We start from the raw sequence: 22,746 nt of genomic DNA on the forward strand, positions 1-22,746 counted from the left end.
GGTCAAGATGGTGAAACCGTCTCTACTAAAAATACAAGAAATTAGCTGGGCATGGTGGTGCGTGCCTGTAATCCCAGCTACTCAGGAGGCTGAGGCAGGAGAATTGCCTGAACCCAGGAGGCGGAGGTTGCGGTGAGCCGAGATCGCGCCATTGCACTCCAGCCTGCGTAACAAGAGCGAAACTCCGTCTCAAAAAAAAAAAAAAAAAAAAAAAACTTCAAAATAAAAGCTTTTCAAATGTAAACTAGCCTCCATTAACCTACCAATTCTATTGAGTTTTACAATTGAAATAACTACATATTATCCTTAAGATATTTTTATGAACTCTCAAAATTCTCGATAGTCACAATAAAGGAGAAATTTTGTACAAGTAGACGGCAGAAGAATTTCTCTATTTCTCTCACTTAAAAAACTGCTATCTAACAATTAATTGGCATTTGACATATGAACTTTTTAAACTGTAATTTAAGGATGTAATCACTATCTTTAAATTCAAGGCTCTTGTTTTTCACTGACACAAAGTTCAAATTGTTTTGTAATAATAGAAAAGATTTCAAATGATTTTCATATTAAGGATTTCTCTACAAATATACACATTTGTTGCTCTCTAAAGAATAATGTTCTTGAGGATACTGACCAAGTATCACAGAAACCCACATTTTTTGTTGTTTTTTGCTTTGTTGGAGAAGAAGTTTCACTCTTGTTCCCCAGCCTGGAGTGCAATGGCCTGATCTCGGCTCACCTCAACCTCCACCACTTGGGTTCAAGAGATCTCCTGCCTCAGCCTCTTAAATAGCTGGGATTACAGGCATGCATGTACCACCACACTCAGCTAATTTTGTATTTTTAGTAGAGACAGGGTTTCTCTGTGTTGGTCAGGCTGGTCTCAAACTCCCGACCTCAGGTGATCTGCCTGCCTCATCCTCCCCACATGCTGCGTTTATAGGCACGAGCTACCACACCCAGCCAGCAACCCAATTTTAAACTTAGTTTTCCAAAATAAATTTTTGCTTTGAATTTATAAATCCGATTGGTATAATTAATTTTTCCACAACCCTTGCAATTTTCTGTAAAATTTTCCTGGATATTCAAAAAGGCCATTTATGAACTGGGCGTGATGGCTCGCAACTGTAGTCCCAATGTTTTGGGAGGCCAAGGCAGGAAGTTCACTTGAGGTCAGGAGGTGAACACCTGCCTGGGCAACAAATCGAGATTCCCCACAACTCTACAAAAAATAAATCAACTGAACACAGCAGCTCACACCTGCAGTCCTAGCTATTTGGGAGGCTGGGAGGAAAACCTGAGCCATGAAGTAGCTATGACTGACCCCCTGCACTCCAGTCTGGGCAACAGAGCAAGACTCTGTCTTTTAAAAAATTATTATAAAATTACAATTAAAAAAATTAAAAAATAGGCCGGGCGCGGTGGCTCATGCCTGTAATCCCAGCACTTTGGGAGGCCGAGGCGGGTGGATCACAAGGTCAAAGATCGAGACCATCCTGGTCAACATGGTGAAACCCCATCTCTACTAAAAATACAAAAAATTAGCTGGGCATGGTGGCGCGTGCCTGTAATCCCAGCTACTCAGGAGGCTGAGGCAGAAGAATTGCCTGAACCCAGGAGGCGGAGGTTGCGGTGAGCTGAGATCATGCCATTGCACTCCAGCCTGGGTAACAAGAGCAAAACTCTGTCTCAAAAAAAAAAAAAAAGAGGTTAAAAAAAATAAATAAATAAAAATAAAAACAAAAACTAAAAATAAAAAAATAAATGAAAAAGTCATTCAAAAAGGCAACTTCTCTCCTATTCTAAGTTACTTTTAGCAGAAACTCTTTTTTGGACAGCTATTAAACAATCTGATCTCATTCCCTCCTAATGAGCTTTAAAAATAGGTTTAAATGGCTTCAATTTGTCTTAAACTTGCCATTTGGAAAGCAGCAGTCAGTAGAGAATTCAGACTTGGGACAAACTTTCACATCTGAAAGCTTTTTACCCAAATTGATCCACAGATTCACACAACTCTCATCAAAATCTTAATAACATTTTTGCAGAAAGACAAAAATCCATCCTAAACTTCATATAGATCTGAAAGGACCCTGAATAGCCAAAATAATCTTGAAAAAAAAAAAAAGTTGGAGATCTCAAACTTGCTCATTTTAAAAGTTACTACAAAGCAATAGTGACCAAAACATTATGGTAGTGGTATAAGTACTAATGGAATAAGAAGTCCAGAAATAAACTCTCACATATATAATTAAATGATTTTTAACAAGGATGCCGTAACTACTAAGATGAAGAAAGGACAGTCTTTTGAACAAACGGTACTGGAAAACTGGATATCCACATGCAAAAGAATAAAGTTGTACCTTTACTTTATACCATACACAAGTTAACTCAAAGTGGATCACAGACCTAAACAAAAGAGTTAAAACTATAAAAGATAGGGTGAAAAGCTTCAAGATACTAAATTTGGCTATGATCTCTTGGCTATGACACCAAAAGCACAAGCAACAAAAGAAAAAACTTCATCAAAATCAAAAACTTTTGCCGGGCACGGTGGCTCAAGCCTGTAATCCCAGCACTTTGGGAGGCCGAGGCAGGTGGATCACGAGGTCAAGAGATCGAGACCATCCTGGTCAACATGGTGAAACCCCGTCTCTACTAAAAATACAAAAAAATTAGCTGGGCGTGGTGGCACATGCCTGTAATCCCAGCTACTCAGGAGGCTGAGGCAGGAGAATTGCCTGAACCCAGGAGGTGGAGGTTGCGGTGAGCCGAAACCGCGTCATTGCACTTCAGCCTGGATAACAAGAGCGAAACTCTGTCTCAAAAAAAAAAAAATTAAAAACGTTTGTGTATCAAAGGATACTATCAACACAGTGCAAAGGCAATCCACAGAATGAGAGAAAATATCTGTAAATCACTATCTGTAAGAGATTAATATCCAGAATAAAGAACAACACAACAATCAAAAACAAAGCCCAACTGGCCAGGTACGGTGGCTCACGCCTGTAATCTCAGCATTTTGGGAGGCCAAGGAGGGTAGATCACCTGAGGTTTGGAGTTCAAGACCAGCCTGACCAACATGGAGAAGCCCCATCTCTACTAACTAACAAAATTAGCCAGGCATGGTGGCGGCAGGCCTGTAATCCCAGTTACTCGGGAGGCTGAGGCAGGATAATTGCTTGAACTCAGGAGGCGGAGGTTGCGGTGAGCCAAGATTACGCCTATGCCATTGCACCCCAGACTGGGCAACAAAAATGAAACTCCATCTCAACAACAAAAAAAAGCCCAACTGAAAAATGAGCAAAGAACTTGTATAGAAATTTCTCCAACGAAAAAGACAAATGGCCAATAAACACGTGAAAAGATGTTCAACCTCACTAATAATTAAGAAAATGCAAATCAAAATCAGAATGAAATACCACATCACACCCATTAGGATGGCTATCACAGAAAAAAATAAATAAATAAATAACAAATGTTGCTGATGTAAAGAAACTGAAACCCTTGTGCAATGCTGGTGAGAGTTTAAAATGGTGCAGTGCTGCCGGATGTGGTGGCTCAAGCCTGTAATCCCAGCACTTTGGGAGGCCGAGGTGGGTGGATCACAAGGTCGAGAGATCGAGACCAACCTGGTCAACATGGTGAAACCCCGTCTCCACTAAAAATACAAAAAATTAGCTGGGCATGGTGGCGTGTGCCTGTAATCCCAGCTACTCAGGAGGCTGAAGCAGGAGAATTGCCTGAACCCAGGAGGTGGAAGTTGCGGTGAGCCGAGATCACGCCATTGCACTCCAGCCTGGGTAACAAGAGCGAAACTCTGTCTCAAAAAAAAAAAAAAAAAAAAATCTAGTTTGCCGGGCGCGGTGGCTCAAGCCTGTAATCCCAGCACTTTGGGAGGCCGAGGTGGGTGGATCACGAGGTCAAGAGATCGAGACCATCCTGGTCAACATGGTGAAACCCCGTCTCTACTAAAAATACAAAAAATTAGCTGGACATGGTGATGCATGCCTGTAATCCCAGCTACGCAGGAGGCTGAGGCAGTAGAATTGCTTGAACCCAGGAGGCAGAGGTTGTGGTGAGCCGAGATCGCGCCATTGCACTCCAGCCTGGGTAACAAGAGTGAAACTCCGTCTAAAAAAAATTTTTTTTAAGTAAAAAATTTTTTTTAAAAAAAGGTTCAGTGCTGTGGGAAACTATACAATAGTTCATCCAAAAATTAAATACAGTAATTACATGAGCCAACAATTCTACTTCCGAGTATATACCCAAAAGAACTGAAAGCAGGGACTTGAACAGGCATTTGTACATGCATGTTCACAGCAGCAATACCTGCAATAGGCAAAAGGTGGAAGCAACCCAAGCATCCATCAACATGTGAATGGATAAACAAAATATGATATATACTTCCAATGGAATATTATTCAGCCTTAAAAAGGAAACACATTATGATACATGCTACAATATGAACCTTGAAAACGTTATGCCAAGTAGAATAAACGAATTACAAAACAACAACTATTATACCAATTTCACTTACAGGAGGTACCTAGAAAAGTCAAATTCATAAAGACAGGAAGTAGAATGGAATTTGCCTGAGAATTCACATGTGCGGAGAAAATGGGGAGTTATTGTTTAATGGACACAGTTTCAGTTTGGGAAGATAAAAAAGTTCTAGATAATGCAGGATGGTAACAGTTACACAATAATGTGAATGTACTTTATGCCACTGAACTGCACACTTAGAAATGGCTAACTAGTAAACTTTACATGTATTTTGCCACAATTTTTTTTTTGTTTTTTTTTTTTGAGACAGAGTCTTGCTCTGTTGCCCAGACTGGAGTGCAGTGTCGTGATCTCAGGTCACTACAACCTCTGCCTTCTGGGTTCAATCGATTCTCCTGCCTCAGTCTCCCAAGTAGCTGGGACTACAAGCACCTGCCACCACACCAGGCTAATTTTTGTATTTTTAGTAAAGACAGGGTGTCACCATGTTGGCCAAGCTGGTCTTTAACTCCTGACCTGGTGATCCACCCACCTCGGCAGTTACCAGAAACAAATTAATACTGGATACCTACTGAACATGTTAAGCAGAATAAATCTGTATCAAATGTTTTAAAAGAAAATGTGATATCGTTTACAACTCGGGAGTACAGGAATCTTTCTAACTATAACTTAAAATCCATATACTAAAAAAGGTTATTTCAACTATATAAAAATTAAAATTTACAAAAACGTAACCAAAGTTCATTTGCAAAAGAAAAATGAGTAACAGAGAAAAATAATCTACACTAAGAGACAAGAGAGAACTTCTGGAACATATAAAGGGTACCCAAATGTTAATGACAAGGGAGGGAAGGAGGAGGAAGGGAAGAAACAGAAGAAGGAAAGGCAAAAGACACGAACCATTCTTAGAAAAATAGAAATGGCTATTAAATGAAAAGACATTCAATTCCATGGGATTTTTAAAATGTAAATTAAAAGTGCACTGAGGTGCTTGCAAACATTACTAGTTAGAGGGAGGGTTGTATAACAACAACAACAACAACAAAAACATTACTAGTTAGAATGCAAAATGATATAGCCACTTAGAAAAACAATTTAACATTCACTTAGCATCTGACCCAGCAATTCTACCTCTAGGTAGAACCTACTCAAGAACAATCAGAACAGTTATCCATACAAATGTGTACACATATGTTCACAACAGAATAGTTCATAAAGACCCAAAACTGGAAGCAAAACAAATGTTTAACAAGAGAATGAATAAACAAGAGTGCTATATTCATACAAACCAAAATTACTTCACAGAGGAAGAACCAGGAGAATGTAACCCATTCTCCCAGAAGAAGACACTTAACGGAAGGCAATTCTAAGATGACCCGAATGTTGGAATTATCAGATAATGACCTGGAATCAACAATGAATATTAACACAGACCTGTAATTGATTAATACAGGAAATATCACCAGAGAAACTAAAATAAAGACAGAGCAGTAGAAATTATCCATTCTGAAAATGGGGGGAAAAAACAGAGAAAGAGAAAAGAATAGAGATTCAGGGACTTATCAAGGAGAATATCAAAAAGATGACCAACTAAAGTCCCAGAAGGAGAAGAAAGTATAGTAAAATTCTTTTTTAAAAGAAATAGTGACAAGCCAGATGAGGTGGCTCATGCCTATAATCCCAGCATTTTGGAAGGCTGACACAGGCAGATCACTTGAGGCCAGGAGTTCAAGACCGGCCTGGCCAACACGGCAAAACCCCATCTTTACTAAAAATATAAAAATTAGCCAGGCATGGTGGTGCATGCCTGTAATCCCAGCTACTCCGGAAGCTGAGGCACAAGAATTGCTTGGACCTGTGAGACAGAGGTTGCAGTGGGCCATGATCATGCCACTGGACTCCAGCCTGGGTGACAGAGCAAGACTCAGTCTCAAAAACAAACAAACAAAAAGAAATAGTGGCTAAACTTTTTGCCACTTAGTGAAAGACAGAAATTTAGAGATTTAAGAGGCTCAAGGTCACCCAAGAAGAATAAATCTAAAGGAAACCACACTTAGGCACAAAGTGGAACTACTGACAATCAAAGATAAAGAAAATATTATACTCGTACATGGGGATCTAAAATAGAACTTGAAGTATAAGAGTAGAATGCTGGTTGCCAGGTATTGGGAGATGAAGGAATTGGAGATGTTAATCAATGTGTGCAAACTTCATTATAAGATGAGTATGTACTAGAGATCTAGGTTACAGCATAGTAACTACAGTTAATAATTAATATATAGTATTTTACGCTTGAAATTTGCCTAAAGGAGATCTTAAGTGTTATCACATGAAAAAGGTAACTATGTCATGTAACAAATATATTAATTAGCTTGATTGTAAGACTCATGACACAAGGTTTACTTATATCAAAACACTACATTGTGGGCAGGAGCAGTGGCTCATATCTGCAATCCCAGCACTTTGGGAGGCCAAGGCAGGCAGATCACCTAAGGTCAGAGTCTGAGACCAGTCTGACCAACATGGCAAAACCCCATCTCTACTAAAAATGCAAAAATTAGCCAGGTGTGGTGGTAGACGCCTGTAATTTCAGCTACTCAGGAATCACTTGAACCCGGCAGACAGAGGTTGCAGTGAGCCAAGATCATGCCACTGCACTCCAGCCTGGGTGACGAATGAGACTGTCTCCAAAAAAATTTTTAAAAACTAAACCAAAAATGTTTCTTTGTGACCTAGAGAAGCAAGTTAAATATACAGAAAAGCTCTTACTATGGCAGCAGTGAAAAAAACTCTACTATGCTGATTTTGGCTGGGAAAGGGAGGTAGTATGGGACTTGGAAAATGACTTGCTTAGAGAAAGGAATGTAAAGAAAAGAATTGAAAAGCACTTTTGAAGCTAACAAAACCTTGGTGACTAGAAGAATAGTAGTAAAAATATAAGAAGGCTAGGTGAGAGGGGAGGCCAGACTGGCAGAAATCAATAGCAAAAGAAAGATGATTTATATATTAAAAAAAAAAAAAAAAAAAAAAAAAAAAAAGGTGAATCTGGCCCAACAGTAATTGCCTCTGAGGAAAGGGGAAGTGGATTTGGGGATAGTCATCAATAACGCTCTTTTGTGCCTTAAAACAAGAAAGATAAAGTATGATAAAATGTTCACAGGTAATAATTCTAATAAATAGAGGTATCCGTTATATTATTGATGTTACTTATCAAAAAGAAATCCATTAACAGAATCTTTTTCAGTAGTAAAACAACTTATGCCTGTATTGTAAAAGTAATAATATCCCTTGCCTTACATATTATTTTTAAGTTTACAAATTTCAAATGCTTGTACATGAAAAGCATGTACAATCATACTCTCTTGTTAGGGGCTAACATAGTGGTCTCTTTGAGGCCAATGTTCCATTACAATTTCGAAAATTCTAGGGCTCCTAAATGATGCTAAATCTACTCTGCCTGTGCTCTATATATGGAACAAGTTTTGACTTTCAATATTTCAACAAATGAAATGATGTAATAAAATGAATATAAAACCCCAAAATTTAAGGATAGAAGAGACTTTAATGACCTAGCACAACTCTTTCCAAAACCTTCATACTGACAACCACTGAAGTTCAAATAATTCTATCCTAGTATGAATGACTTGCTTACACCCTAACCATATTATAAAAATAAAGCACATCTTATAGAAATTATGTAAGACATGATTACCAAATAAATCCAAATGAAAATAGAGGTTTACAAATTGATCTCAATGCCTATACCCCTTGTATCTCAATTCTCAGCTTAGCCAGTTTTCTTCATACAATACCAAAGCTCAAAAAGGTAATTTGATGCTTTAAAACTTTTTTTTTTTTTTTTTTGGAGACAGAGTTTGGTTCTTCCTGCCAATGCTGGAGTGCAATGGCGTGATCTCAGCCCACTGCAACCTCTGCCTGCGGGTTCGATCAATTCTCCTGCCTCAGCCTCCAGAGTAGCTGGGATTACAGGCAAGCACCACAACACCCAGCTAATTTTGTATTTTTTAGTAGAGACGAGGCTTCTCCATGTTGGTCAAGCTAGTCTCGAAATTCCGACCCCAGGTGATCCGCCCGCCTAGACCTCCCAAAATGCTGAGATTACAGGCATTATCCACCACACCCGGCCAGAAACTTTTAAAACAAGAACACAGTGACTAATGCACAGAGAAATGTGTCAAGTAGAGTAAGACAATATTAGCTATAAAGACAAACAGCAATGGTTTAAAAAACTTTTCCAATTCCCTCCAACGTTTTATCACTACACGCAAGTCAATGTTTAACCTGACACAAAAATACTGATGGACTCTTGAGGGGAAGAACCTGGACTCCTACTCTGTGTATCAACAGAAACATTCTCCTAAACCTTAAAATCTTAACTCCTTTCCATTAGTGAGGAGAAAAAAACATGAAGCTTGATATAAAAAAGACATGAGTGAATGCCTGTTCCACCATTTACTAGCCTGTGATCCTGAGATCATAGACTACACCTAATGCATAGGGAATAAAACTAAATTCATGAGGTTGTCATATTAAGGACATAACAGTGAACAGAACTCACTAAGTATTCAGTAAACATTTCCTTCCCAAGATGATTTTCCTTTATCCATAGGCTTTCCTTTATCCCTTTACCCATTCCTTTAATTTTGCTTTCAAAGATCCTCAACAATGTTTTCCCAATCCCTTTGCCGCAGGTCCAGCTATCACCACTGAAGACAACAATTAAAGCAGTCAGTACATGCTTCATGAAAGAAATCAGTCACAAAAAGCCACAAATTTTATGATTCCATTTACATGAAATGACCAAATTAGGCAAATTCATAAAGGCAGAAAGTAGGCCGGGGGCGGTGGCTCACACCTGTAATCCCAGCACGTCGGGAGGCCAAGGCGGGTGGATTACAAGGTCAGGAGTTTCAGACCCACCGAGCCAAAATGGTGAAACTCTGTCTCTACTAAAAGTACAAAAACTAGCTGGGTGTGGTGGCACGCACCTGTAGTCCCAGCTGCTCAGCAGGCTGAGGTAGGAGAATCGCTTGAAGCTGGGAGGCAGAGGTTGCGGTGAGCCAATACTGCACCACTGCCCTCCAGCCCGGACGATGGAGCAAGACTCCATCTCAAAAAACAGACAAAGTAAATTAGTGTTTGCCAATGGTTGAGGACAGTGGTAACGGAGAATGACTGCTACTGGGTGTGGGGTTTTTTGGGGCCATGAAAATGTTCTAAAATTGGCCAATAAACGGTATCCAGGTATTAAAATTTACTGGAAATGGTTGCACAACCTTGTGACAATGCTAAGAACTACTCAATTACACACTTTAAGAGAGTAAACTTTATGGTATATGAATTATAACTCAATAAAGCTGTTTAAAATAGAATAAAATAAAACACTAGACCCAGACTAATACTGGATAAATTTAGCTTTTATCACCCTTCTGCTTAATGATTTACATAATCTACTACTATCAAATAAAATTCAACATTTAAAATCCTTCTGAAATAAGGCAAGATGAGTAAATAAACTACTTGCTATCCCACAGCTCCCAGTAGAAATATCTGAATTCCAGGTAGAGCAATTTCCCAACTGACCCATCCCCCAAATACTTTGAAACTCCTTCACGACTTCCTTTCATCAGTAAAATATTTACAGGGCATTATTAAATACCATGCAGGAGGCTATCACCTGAATAGATAATGAACAAAAATGAAATAATCCCCACCATTATGGAGTTTTATCCTACTTATGCTTTTCCAAGAATCTGATCAAGTTCAGCTTCTTCATAAATCATCCTCCAAATACTAGAGCCCTTATTAATCTCCTGCAACAATACTAATAAACTATAATTATTTCACATATTAGTTTCATCATTGGCACTAAACTGTAAACCTCAAGTATAAAATTATGCCTTAAGTTTTCCTGAATTTACCATAGCGTTCAGCATAGAACTGAGATTGAAATAAGTACTTGATTACTTTCTTAAGTTCTTCTATTTTTTTGACTTTCATTTATGTGTTTTGTGCAGTCATTAATGAGCACACAATGCACAGTGAGTAAATAATTACAGTAAGTAATGCATCAGTAGAGCTTATTCATTTTCAAATTGCAGCTTCAGAAATATGTATGCCTTCATTTTAAAGATACATGTAATTAGGCATCATTTCCTTAACTGAGCTATCCTGAATTTATCAGCAATTATTAGTCCTCGCAATACTCAAATAAGCAATATATAAATTCATATTTCACTTTAATGTGTTACAGGTTAATCAACTCAGTGAACTGGTCACTAAGACCTCCCTATATGTTTTATATTTGTACTAAAAATTAGTAGCTTTTGGTTTAAGTATGCATAAGATGAACACTCTACTGGACTAACAATTCGACCACTCTCCTTGGATATATCTCAATTAGGGAAGAGTAGAGCAGTGAGCTCTGGAATGAGACTACCCTAGGGCTAAAATTCTAGATCTACTACTTAACTATATCCTCAGTTTCCTCATCTTTGAAATGGGAGTTACGTATGTAATAGTAACTACCTCAAAAGGCTGCTGAAAAGGTAATTACTAATATCAAAAACAAAATTTGTAAATGGCCTTGAAATGGCTGATTGGTACATATCCCATTTAATACATCTTTAATAACTAAAATCCAGATATAAATCTCTGAAACCATAAAGAATTTTTTTAAAAAAGAACATTCGTTTTATGAAAGTCATCTGTCCCAGCAACTATAGAGTACAACTTAAAAAAAAAAAAAAATTTCTAGACTTGGTTTCAAACATTACATTGGGGAACATAAAACTAGTTTCTCCTGTATGCCACACAGTATGCCTCTGCATTACAACAAAACACTGAAGAATTCTGATGCACGCCTCAACCAAAACTACTTTGACTATAAATAAAATACAATATGTAATTCCAATTAATTAATTTCAACTACTGTAACATATAAATGTGAACTCACAAGAAAATTTAAGAGAATTCAACAATACTATCAATAATTAGGATCACTCCCAAAAGATATTTCTCAACTCCGAGCCTCTGTTTCATTTGTAAATGAAGACTGGATTAAATTATCTTGCAAAATCTCTTTTCAGCTCCATAATTCTGTGTGAGTCATTAGGCACTTCCCTTAATTCACTGAAGCAAGTCTCACAAATACACATTAAATGCTGTATTTGTATCCTTGAGTAACTGAATTTTTAAAATGCTTATAGCAGAAGAAAAGTACATTAGATTTAATTAAAATAATCTCTATAACTAAGTAAATACTTGAGTCCTGTCATAGACCAATACTAAAAACATGGTTTACATGTTTACAGTAGATTAAGCCAACCCTAAACTGCAAGGTCTTTTGCACCCTAATTCTCTTTCTAGAACTTTTATCCTCCTCCTCACTGTAAATTCTCCTTTACACTAAATACTGAAAAACATAGACACCCTTCCCAAGAGTATTGCATTTTCACAAATGGCAAGATGTCTTTTTTTTTTTTTTTTTTTTTTTTTTTTGAGATAGAGTTTCGCTCTTGTTACCCAGGCTGGAGTGCAGTGGCGCGATCTCGCCTCACCGCAACCTCCACTTCCTGGGTTCACGCAATTCTCCTGTCTCAGCCTCCTGAGTAGCTGGGATTACAGGTACGCGCCACCATGCCCAGCTAATTTTTTTTGTATTTTTAGTATAGATGGGGTTTCACCATGTTGACCAGGATGGTCTCGATCTCTTGACCTTGTGATCCACCCGCCTTGGCCTCCCAAAGTGCTGGGATTACAGGCTTGAGCCAACACGCCCGACCTGGCAAGATGTCTTAAAGCAGGTGTCCCTGGCAAGATGTCTTAAAGCAGGTGTCCCCAAACTACGGCCCACGGGCCGCATGCGGCCCCCTGAGGCCATTTATCCGGCCCCCCGCCGCACTTCAGGAAGGGGCACCTCTTTCATTGGTGGTCAGTGAGAGGAGCACAGTATGTGACGGCCCTCCAACGGTCTGAGGAACAGTGAACTGGACCCCTGTGTAAAAAGTTTGGGGACGCCTGTTTTAAAGCAAGGACAAAATGTTTAAAAATAAAATGTTTAGGTAGTGTCCTTAGGTGGGGAAAAAAGATGGAATGTTGAGTATCCGAACAGATGCGTATTTCTCTTAGGTATGTTTAGGACTGGGGAGAAGACCAGAAGGAAGGCTAAAAGAACACATTTGACCAAGACAGGCAGATCACTTGAGCTCAGGAGTTGAGATCAGCCTGTGGCCAACATGGTAAAACACCGTCTCTAATAAAAATACAAAAATTAGCCGGGCCTCGTGGCGGGTACCAGTTACTCAGGAGGCTGAGGCAGGAGAACAGCCTGAACCCAGGAGAGGAAGGCTTCACTGAGCCAAGATCACGCCATTGCACTCTAGCCTGGACGACAGAGCGAGACTGTCTCAAAAAAAAAAAAAAAAAATACATCTGGCTATACAAAGTCAAGCTATTCATTTCCTGGTTGCAAGGAGTATGTAAGAATGACTTGAATTTAAATCAACAGTTTGAAAAGAATTTTGAAAATTCTGAAACAAAATTATTAAAATTCTGCAAAATCGGCCTTTAGAAAAACTACACATTTTTTTGCTCTAGTATTAATCAATTATGTAAGTTATGTTGTTTTCTGATATAAAGGCCCATATAAAGTTATAAAACCAGAACACAAAGTAGTATTAGTCACCATACTATTTTCAAGAGCTAAATTTAAAACAATCGAATAACATCACCTTATCTCACTTTTATCTAGTAATTCATAAATGTTGTGTTTGGTAAGCTACAGCACAGATTTTTGAAGTGCTATTAGTACTAAATTGCTTTGCTCTTGCTTCTTTACACTCCTGCCTATCACTGATTAGGTTGTGTCATTAAAAAGGCCACAAGTTCTAATAGAATTACAAGGGAGCATTCAAATGCTTTTTTATTATAGTGGAATTTTGTTTCAGAAAACACATGTTGCTACATTTTAACCATTCCAAACTTCTGCTCCTAGTCCAATCCTTTAGCTGTTTCCACAAGCTGTGAGAGGAGGAGCATGCTGGACAAGGGAAGTTTAGCTAGTGCTACTCTCCTCCTGATTAAGAATTTTGCCTCTTAGAAAACTGAATGAGAGAGGTGGAGATTGACTGTCAGCATAGTGATCAGTCACCACAAGCTGATCAGTCACTGTGATGCTCAAGAAACTAGATCACATTATCCACAATTTTTTAAAGGAAAAGTTATATTCAGTCTTCCCATTCTTTTCTCTCTGAATGCTCTCGTATTATTAGCTTCAAGTAACAAATTATATGATTCCCAAATACCCATCTTCATTCACAAAGATCCTGTATTTTTAATTTCCTCTAGAATGTTTCCAATTATAAATAATCATTCCAACAAATTCCAGTTTTACTCGGTTTCTTTTTTTTTTGAGACGGAGTTTCGCTCTTGTTACCCAGGCTGGAGTGAAATGGCACGAACTCGGCTCACCACAACCTCCGCCTCCTGGGTTCAGGCAATTCTCCTGCCTCAGCCTACTGAGTAGCTGAGATTACAGGCACATGCCACCATGCCCAGCTAATGTTTTGTATTTTTAGTAGAGACGGGGTTTCACCATGTTCACCAGGATGGTCTCGATCTCTCGACCTCGTGATCCACCCGCCTCGGCCTCCCAAAGTGCTGGGATTACAGGCTTGAGCCACCGCGCCCGGCCTTACTCGGTTTCTTAAAGCTAACTCCCTAATTGTCCCAATCACTCAGGCTTACAATCTTGAAATATTCATTGATGCCTATTTACAATCCACTGGAATCAACTACAAAGTCCTAGCTATACGGCCTTCAGTCTCTCAAATCAGCAAAAACATTTTGACTGTGCAGAGAACTGTGTGTGGCAGGCAGGCCGAGGTGTGCAGGAGATAAGAAAATATGCATAATACACTGTATTCCTTTCCTTCAGAACTTAGAAAAAGAGAAAACCAACTGATTATTATGATTAAAATCTATTGTGCTGGGTACTATGATGAACCATTCTCATGCATTATTGAAAAACAAAACAAAACAGAAGGCTGCACATGGTGGCTCACACCTGTAATCTCAACACTTTGAGAGGCCAAGGCAAGAGGATACTTGGGCCTAGAAGTCTGAGACCAGCCTGGGCAACACAGTGAGACCCCATCACCATGAAAAAAAATTTTTTAAAGTTGCCACACATGGTGGCATGTGCCTGTAGTCCCAGCTACTCAGGAGACTGAGGCAGGAAGATAGCTTAAACCCAAAAGTTTGAGGATGCAGTGAGCCATGATCTTGCCACTGAACTCCAATTTGGGCAACGGAGACCCCGTCTCGAAAACAAACAAAAAAACCTATAAGGTAAATACTATCATCTCCAAATTACAGATGGGAAGAAGTAAGACCTACAGCAGTTCACGTGTATAAAGTCATATAGCTATTAAGTGATAGAGCTTGAACTCAAAAACAGATGATTACAAAGCCCTCACTATCTACAAATAAAATTACACAAAATATAACTTGCAGGAAAAAAACATAAAAAGAAAAAAAAAAATCTTGTCCTAACTTATCTCTTCTGCTCCATCTCCACTGGCAATACCAGGTTTCAGAACTTCTGCAAAGTTGGCCCTTGAGTGGGCTGCTGAAGAATCATCTAGGAAGCCTACCTAAATGAATATTCATAGTCCAACCCTTGAGATTCTGAGTCACTGGGTATGGGGTGTCTGATGCATAGTTTTTTTAAAAAACCATATTCCTAATTCTTGTTCATTCATTCATACAACAAAGATTTGAATTCCTACTATGCACCAAGCCATATCAAAGGTTCACCTTTAACAGAAGGAAGATCTAGTGTAGAGGCTCTGCCACAATTACTTGCTACAGAATCTTGGGTAAGTAGCTTAGCCTCTCTTAAGTCTAAATTTTCTAGCCTATAAAACAAAGTTAATACTTCTCAAGTTGTTGTGAAAAGTTAATGAGATAATATAAAGCATTAAGCACAGGGCCTGACATACAACTCTTGATAAATGCTAGCTATTATTATTTCCTGAGAAACACAACCTAAAGAGTAATTTTTTTCTAGAGATTAAATTTGAGCAAAGTAACAAGAAAACAGTCCAGGCATTCACACTTCCAGGACGGGGAAAATGTAAACCAAATAAGAAAGATTACACAGAAGGGTTTCTCTAAGTGAATCAAATTCATAAGGCTGAGATTTTTTTTGTAAGATGACTTTAAATAGGAACAGAGTTAACTTTACTAACAAAAATAAAAGCAACACATATAGTTCTGAAAAGGCAGTCTCCTAGGAGAGTCCCTAAAGTGTTAACAGAAAGAACACAGGACTTAAATACAAAGAATTCAGGTCCAAATAGCAGATCAAACCACCTCCTAGCTAGATGGTATCAAAAAAAAAAAAGTAATTTAAATTCTCTAATCCTGTTTTTTTCACTTATAAAATTAGGTTAAAAAACAGCTGTCATAGAAAGCATGGCAGCAGGTCCTCCACAAGTGACCTTTCCCTTCTGTGCCTAAAATTCTGAACTGTGTTTTATAGTAAGACTGGGAAGTTCATTCACTCTAATACGGTATTTGCAATCCAAAGTCACTATTTCAACACAAAATTGGCAGGTAGGAAAGGAGAGAGAGTTTTTCCCTAAGTCTAAGAAAGAATCTGACTTCTCACCAGACGCATGTCTGTTGTACTTACTTCAAACAGCATGCGAAGGTGACTCATCAAGGAGTAAGAATTTCTTTGAGTGCTTTTTGGTTAACAAGATATTGTTGAACGTTTCTGCCTTTGGAGATGGCTAAAGAAATAGTCCTCTGCAATTATTATGCCGGGCACAGTGGCTCACGTAATTCCAGAATTTTGGGAGGCCAAGACAGGCAGATCAGCTGAAGTCAGGAGTTCAACACCAGCCTGGCCAACATGATGAAACCCTGACTACTAAAAATACAAAAATTAGCTGGGTGTGGTGGCAGGCGCCTGTAATCCAACTACTTGGGAGGCTCAGGTAGGAAAATCGCTTGAACTCAGGAGGCGGAGGCTGCAGTGAGCCAAGATACCCTCATGGCATTCCAGCCTGGGAGACAAGAAACTCAGTCTCAAAAAAAAAGAAAAAGCATTATTATTAAACAACATGTACAGAATTCATGAAAGAAACATGAACTTCCCACAAACACCTTCCCTTATCTATGCAGATATTCCTCACATCTCTCAAACAAGATCATTCTCATCTGCACTAATTGCTGCAATGTGGCCACAATACAAATATGCCTCTTCTTTCACTGACTCCTACAAATTATTTATGCTTACATTTTAAGATTGCTAAGAAGTAGCAAAACTCCTTAATTCACTCCAGACATGAATATATCCAAGACTCTGACATAAGGCTGTATTAGCCTCTGCTATCATAATAAATGGAAATAATTTACCAACATAGTATTTACCAGAGGAAAAAAAAGGCAAAGGGGGAAAAAAATTCACAGTGCATCTCTGTACCCAAGCTACAATATGACAAAAGTATATAAGGAGTCCCCCATTTGCCTTGAATGATGGAGAAGCTTGAGTAAAAACAGGATTTAAAAAAAAAAAAATTAAAAAGATTCCCCTCCCCCAGCTCCTAAAAAAAACCTTAGAATGATCACACGAGTGTTACAATTTAAAAAAAAAAAAAAAGTTTGTGAATGCCTTTAAAAAAAGTGCTTTCCTCACCACTAACAGCAGGTTTGAGTTATGTTAGTTTTTAAGCAATCAATGGAAAGCTATGTGCTCAAATTGTATTTTACAATGCCTTCCAATACAAGCCAAGAAAGTGTGTAGGTAAGGGTATCCATGTGAATGAAGGAAGTATTTCTTTTCAAATTCTTTTCAAAATAAGTATTCTCTTTTTTTTTTTTTTTTTTTTTTTTTTGAGACGGAGTTTTGCTCTTATTACCCAGGCTGGAGTGCAACGGCACAATCTCGGCTCACTGCAACCTCCGCCTCCTGGGTTCAGGCAATTCTCCTGCCTCAGCCTCCCGAGTAGATTACAGGCACCCGCCACCAAGCCCGGCTAATTTTTTGTATTTTTAGTAGAGACGGGGTTTCACCATGTTGACCCGGATGGTCTTGATCTCTTGACCTCGTGATCCACCCGCCTCGGCCTCCCAAAGTGCTGGGATTACAGGCTTGAGCCACGGCGCCCAGCAAGTATTCTCTTTTACGAACTGAATCTATGCCATTCATATGTTGAGTTTTGCTGGACAATCCCTAATAGTTTTTGGATTAAGTTTCAAGTCTCCTAACTCTTAACAGCCTTCTTATCTAAAACAATTAAGTTTTACAGATGGCCATTTTTTTTAATCAGCCACCTTTTCCCTAATTTATATAATGAATGAAATGAACAATCTGATTCAGGTTATAATTTTTTACATAAACTAAGTGGGTAACTGTAATTTAGAGACCTAAGAGCTGAATACATTCTCTAAAGCATAAACAAATAGACAAATTATAGGTGCACAATTTGCATTCGGGGACCACAGAATTTTGAAATGTAAAAATTCCCTATTAAGGCCATACTTAGAGATGCTTACCTCGGGGGCCCAACCTCAAGGACTTACCCATGTGTTAATAAAGTTGAAGGTGTAACTTTCCTGAGAGACCAAAAAGCCTTTTGAGGACCAAAATAACTGAAACTCTAAAGGGGGAATTTCAGGTAGTGACAAATTGTAAAAGAGAGTGAGCTGGCAAAGGGACTCCTAATCAGTTCCATTAAAATCATGAATGCAGTTAACAACCTCTCCTTGTTGGGGAAACCAATGTAATAATATAATGTCAAAATAAATTTTGACATTTATTTTAAACCAATGTCAAAATATACTACTGTAAAAATCAAAATTTTAAAACAGAAATATCCTAGACTAAACTGAACCCCTCTCCCTGATCCTACTGGTCATTCAGCATGTTTTAAATTCAAGGTTGCCCTTTAGGAAAGGAGGTCACTTAAGGACAGTTAACCTCAATGAGATATCTAGTATACTAATTCAAAACTACTTCAAAAGGGAAAAAATGGAAAGAATAAAAGTAACATACTACTTGAGATGTTACCATATTATTTCTTAAGGCCACAGTTATTTACACTATTTTTATTGACAACTCAGTAATTTCTAAAACATTAATTACGCAGCCGTATTGTCACTTCAACAAAACATATTTGAAAAGTCCTACTGATTCAGGCCAAATCTAATTTTAAAACTGAACCTAGACATAAAACTACTCACCAATTAAATGAAGAAGGGAGGAAGAATAAAAAATTATTGGTTCAGAGAAAAGAGACTGGATTAAGAAGAAACTAATGAAGTGTTCATCGAAAAAATACATAGATGTTCCAAGGCTAATCTAGGCTAGTGTTTTCCTGGGGATAATATTAAGTTGGTTGTTTCTCTACCTGACTGGGATTTTAGAAACTGCCACACTAGCTAGTTATGAGCATGAAGATTAAAGAAATTTTACATGGAATAAAGAGTGAACGACATACAATCAAGGAACAATAATGAAAATTATTAATAATTATGATTAACCATAATTTTTTAAAAAAGCCTTGCAGTCCACCTCTCACTACCTTCCCCCTCAAAAATAAAATTGGGAGTGTTTGGGAATTAGAGCGATGTAATCACAGAAAAAAGAAAACACTTTTCTACATGGTGAAACAGTGATTCTACATTAAAATAAAAGTAGCCTATTCTCTATGTAGTTATACAAAGTGTGGTACAACTCTCTGAAATGTCTATTAATACAAACTGAATGACCACTTTAAAGCCATTCTATATTTTAGCAAACCCTACATATCTAAGAGTAACTATTTGCAACTGAAACACATTGCTATATACCTCTATATAGACGGTCTATACCTTCCTTCCTCCTTCCTTCAAGATACCATCACGGAAGGAACATATGCAACTTAAATTAGTTTATTTTCCAGGGTGCTTCCTTTCTCCCTTCTCCATGAAACACAAGTACATTTTTTTAAGTTACATAAACGGATACCAAGCACCGTTAATTCAGTCTCTTTAAAACCTGCTTAATTTTAAAAGTTCTAATAAGATGTGTTCAGGTTGGAAACGAAAAACTACCTTATAAGGGTATAAAAGACTGAAAGCAGGAAGCGGCTTTGACAAAACTAAGGAAGTTGCAGCGCGCTTGCTCACTGGGGGACTTTTTTGAGGCTACAGAAGTAACACATGACATTTTTCTCTCTCGAATTAAAATGTGACTTGGTTCACCGGTTACAATGCAGAGGGAGATGGAAATGACCGGGAATCGAAAAGAGAAGGTGGGTGGTCCAATGAAAGCCCCGCTGTAGGTTCTCGTTTTCAGAGTCCGATTCTTCCCTTTCCCCACCCACACCCTGGGCAGAGCGTTGTCACTGCGATCTTGCAAAACCTACCAGGAGCGCTTCTCTTTTCTCGCTCCTCTGCCAGGCCAGTCCGCGAGCGCGGGCCCTGGGTCCCCAAACCCATGGGAAAAAGGGGCGCGGAGGGAAAGGAAAGCCGGATGGGTCGCGCCCGGGGACCCCCCCAAGAGCGCCCGTCCCCAGCACTCTCCGGGCGGCACAGCCCACCGCAGTGGGGGAAGGGCCGGGAGGGGTCGCGCGGAGGAAGCCGCTGGCAGGGCTGGAGGGGAACCTCGGGCCCGCGCCCCCGCCCCAGCCCTAGCAGGGAGAAACTCGGGGACCGGCGAGGCCCCGGCTCCGGGCCCCACCCCTTGCTGGCCGCCGGGACCAGGACTGACAGCCGGCGGCGGCACCTTGCCGCACCATTCATTTCCCGGTCTCCTCCCTCCCCCGCCATTTTCCTTCCTCCGCCTCAGTTTCCCCACCCCCCGCCCGTCAGCCCCCTTACCCCGTGCCACAGTCCACTACACAGGCCGGCAGCCGTCCCGCCATCTTCCTCCTCGCCTGCTGCTGCTGCTGCTGCCGCCGTCTGCTCCGTGCTGCTAGGGGCCAGAGATGGGCGGCGGGAGACAGGGGCTATCTGACCATCCACAGCCGGGCCGCCCTCAGCGTCCGCGGGGTGGCCGGGGAGCCGGAGCAGTAGCAAGAAAGCAGCAGGCTCGGTCGGCGGCTATCACTTCCGCAACCCAGGCAGGCAGGCAGTCCCCGCCCTGCCCCGCCGCGGCCTCCTCCCCCGCCGCGGCCTCCTCCCCCTCTCTCTTCCCTCCTCCTCACTCCCGCCCCCACCCTACAACTTCTTCCCCTCACGCCGCCTTTCCCCGGGAAGCCAAGATGGCCGCCGGTGCCGACGCCCCGGCCAGGCCAGGCTCCGGCTCGGAGCGCTCCCGCTTCCGCTCCGAGCGGGAGGGGCCTGCGAGCATGCGCAGTAAGGTGGGTTCGCCGGCCGGGGCTCCGATCCCGAAGTCGGTGAAATCCGCTGCGAGTTTTCCAGGAGGACAGAGGTGCAGAAGTCTTGCCGAGCGGCTAGTTCTGCTTTGGAGGCTCGCGGGGGCTTTTCGGTGGCAGCCCTTGGGTTAGTTTCAGCTGCTGCTTTGCTGGGTTCGGGAAAGACTGGAAGCGCCTCCTGCAGCCACGAATATCCTCCGGCTCCTGGGGGAAAGCGGCCTCATCGAAAACGTCCGCGGCAGGCATCCCTTCTTAAAACTTGAGTGGCTGCTTTTCTGGGTGGAAAAGAGCGGTATCAGGGTGAGCAGTCGGGGAACGGATGGACAAAGACTTGTCGCCGTGGCCCTTAGGCCTTCGTTGCGAGTTTTATTCAGTGGCACTTGTGAGTTGTTACAGGACTTTAGAATGTGGCCCTGCTCCCCATCCCCCACCTCCCAGGGCTGACCTGGGTCCCTAAGGAAGGCAAACCTCCCAGGAATATATTCTGCGTGGTATACGCTATCCAAATAGGCCTTTATTCAAGGCTTTTAGATTATGACAAAGATTTCCCGCAGGAGTAGTAAGAGCCTACCAGCGTTATAATAGAAAGGATTAAGGGCACTCCCCCCACCCCCCAAAAAAAGTTGTAAGTTAAAAACGGAGGCCGGCCACAGTAGGTCATGCCTGTAATGTCAATGCTCTAGAAGGCCAAGGGGGAAAAAATAGGAGAGCTTGAGACTAGGAGTTCGAGACCAGCCTGGGCACCATAGGGAGGACCCCCCCCCCCCCCACACACACACACACACCATCCCTCCAAAAAAAAAGAAAGAAAGAAAACTGGAAAGCCTGAAAGAAACCTTTCAAACTTTAGTGTGTATCAGAATTACCTCTGGTTTGTTAAAACAAATTGCTGGGCCACACCCCCAGAATTCTCTGCTGAGAATTTGCATTTCTAATAAGTTCCTAGTTGCACTTTAGGTACCTAGAAGGTTAATATCATTCCTCTCCACCAGGGTTTTCCTATGATAAACCATTCTGAGTTTGCTAACGTGAAGCTAAAATAAAAATATTTTTTAAAAGAAAGGATGTCTTATTCAGTCCATAAAATAATGTAGTATGGTATTAAGCTGGCCTGGGGGATGGAATTGGGTGTTTCATTGATTCATTTGACAGGTAAGTATTGCTTACCTACTCTATTATGGCAGGGACTGTGCTGACTCTGAATATTCGCTGGGATGGAAAATAGTTAAGGTCTTTTGTAGAGCTTACAGATTAGTGGAAAACAGACAAATTGTGTTAAAAGCAATAGAAAGAAGAGAACTGAGAACTCTGAGAAATGAGGGCGAGGAGTGGGAGAATGGAAGGAAGGTGGAAGGGAAGGAAGGTGGAAGGCAAGGAAGGAGTCTGACCAGCTGGTATTTAAAAGCTGAGATGGGGCGAAGAGTCTCCCAGGAGAGGGAACAGCAAGTGTCAAGGCCCTGAGGCAGGAGCAAGCTTGGCTTCTTCCAAAAACTGAAAGAAGATCCATATAGTCAAAATGAAAGAGCCAGGGAAGGTGCAGTAGATGAAGCCTGAGAGATAAGGAAGAGTCAAACAGTACAAGAATTTGTAGACTGCTCTAAGCATTTTAAAGTTTAATCTTAAAAGCAGCTTGATAAAGTAGATTTGTGGTAATTGGTTTTTTAAAAAATTAAGCAACTTGAAAGGATTTAGGCAAGAAAATGTTGCGGCTGCTTTTTAGAAAGTGGCCCCAGCAGAGTCCAGATTGAATCGTGCGTTGTATGATATGATGTGTTCCAGAGTTCAGGGATAGATGTCTATGAGGGCCAGCATCCAGAGGGGATCAGGTAGGTGCAGAGGAGACTCACTA

At 40.4% G+C, this 22,746-nt stretch overlaps 1 protein-coding gene across 1 annotated transcript in view; it reads right to left on the minus strand.

The window, feature by feature from the left end:
• The window catches only part of ACTR3 (actin related protein 3), a 78,461-nt gene extending 57,982 nt beyond the window's left edge, over nt 1-20,479 (minus strand). The window contains exon 1 of the mRNA XM_039479851.2: nt 20,401-20,479. Within this exon, the coding sequence (XP_039335785.1) occupies nt 20,401-20,444 (44 nt within the window). The 5' untranslated portion in view covers nt 20,445-20,479. The remainder of the gene's footprint in view (nt 1-20,400) is intronic.
• Between the last annotated feature and the right edge of the window lie 2,267 nt (nt 20,480-22,746).

This window comes from Saimiri boliviensis, chromosome 5, assembly GCF_048565385.1.
Source record: "Saimiri boliviensis isolate mSaiBol1 chromosome 5, mSaiBol1.pri, whole genome shotgun sequence".
Lineage (NCBI taxonomy): Eukaryota > Metazoa > Chordata > Mammalia > Primates > Cebidae > Saimiri > Saimiri boliviensis.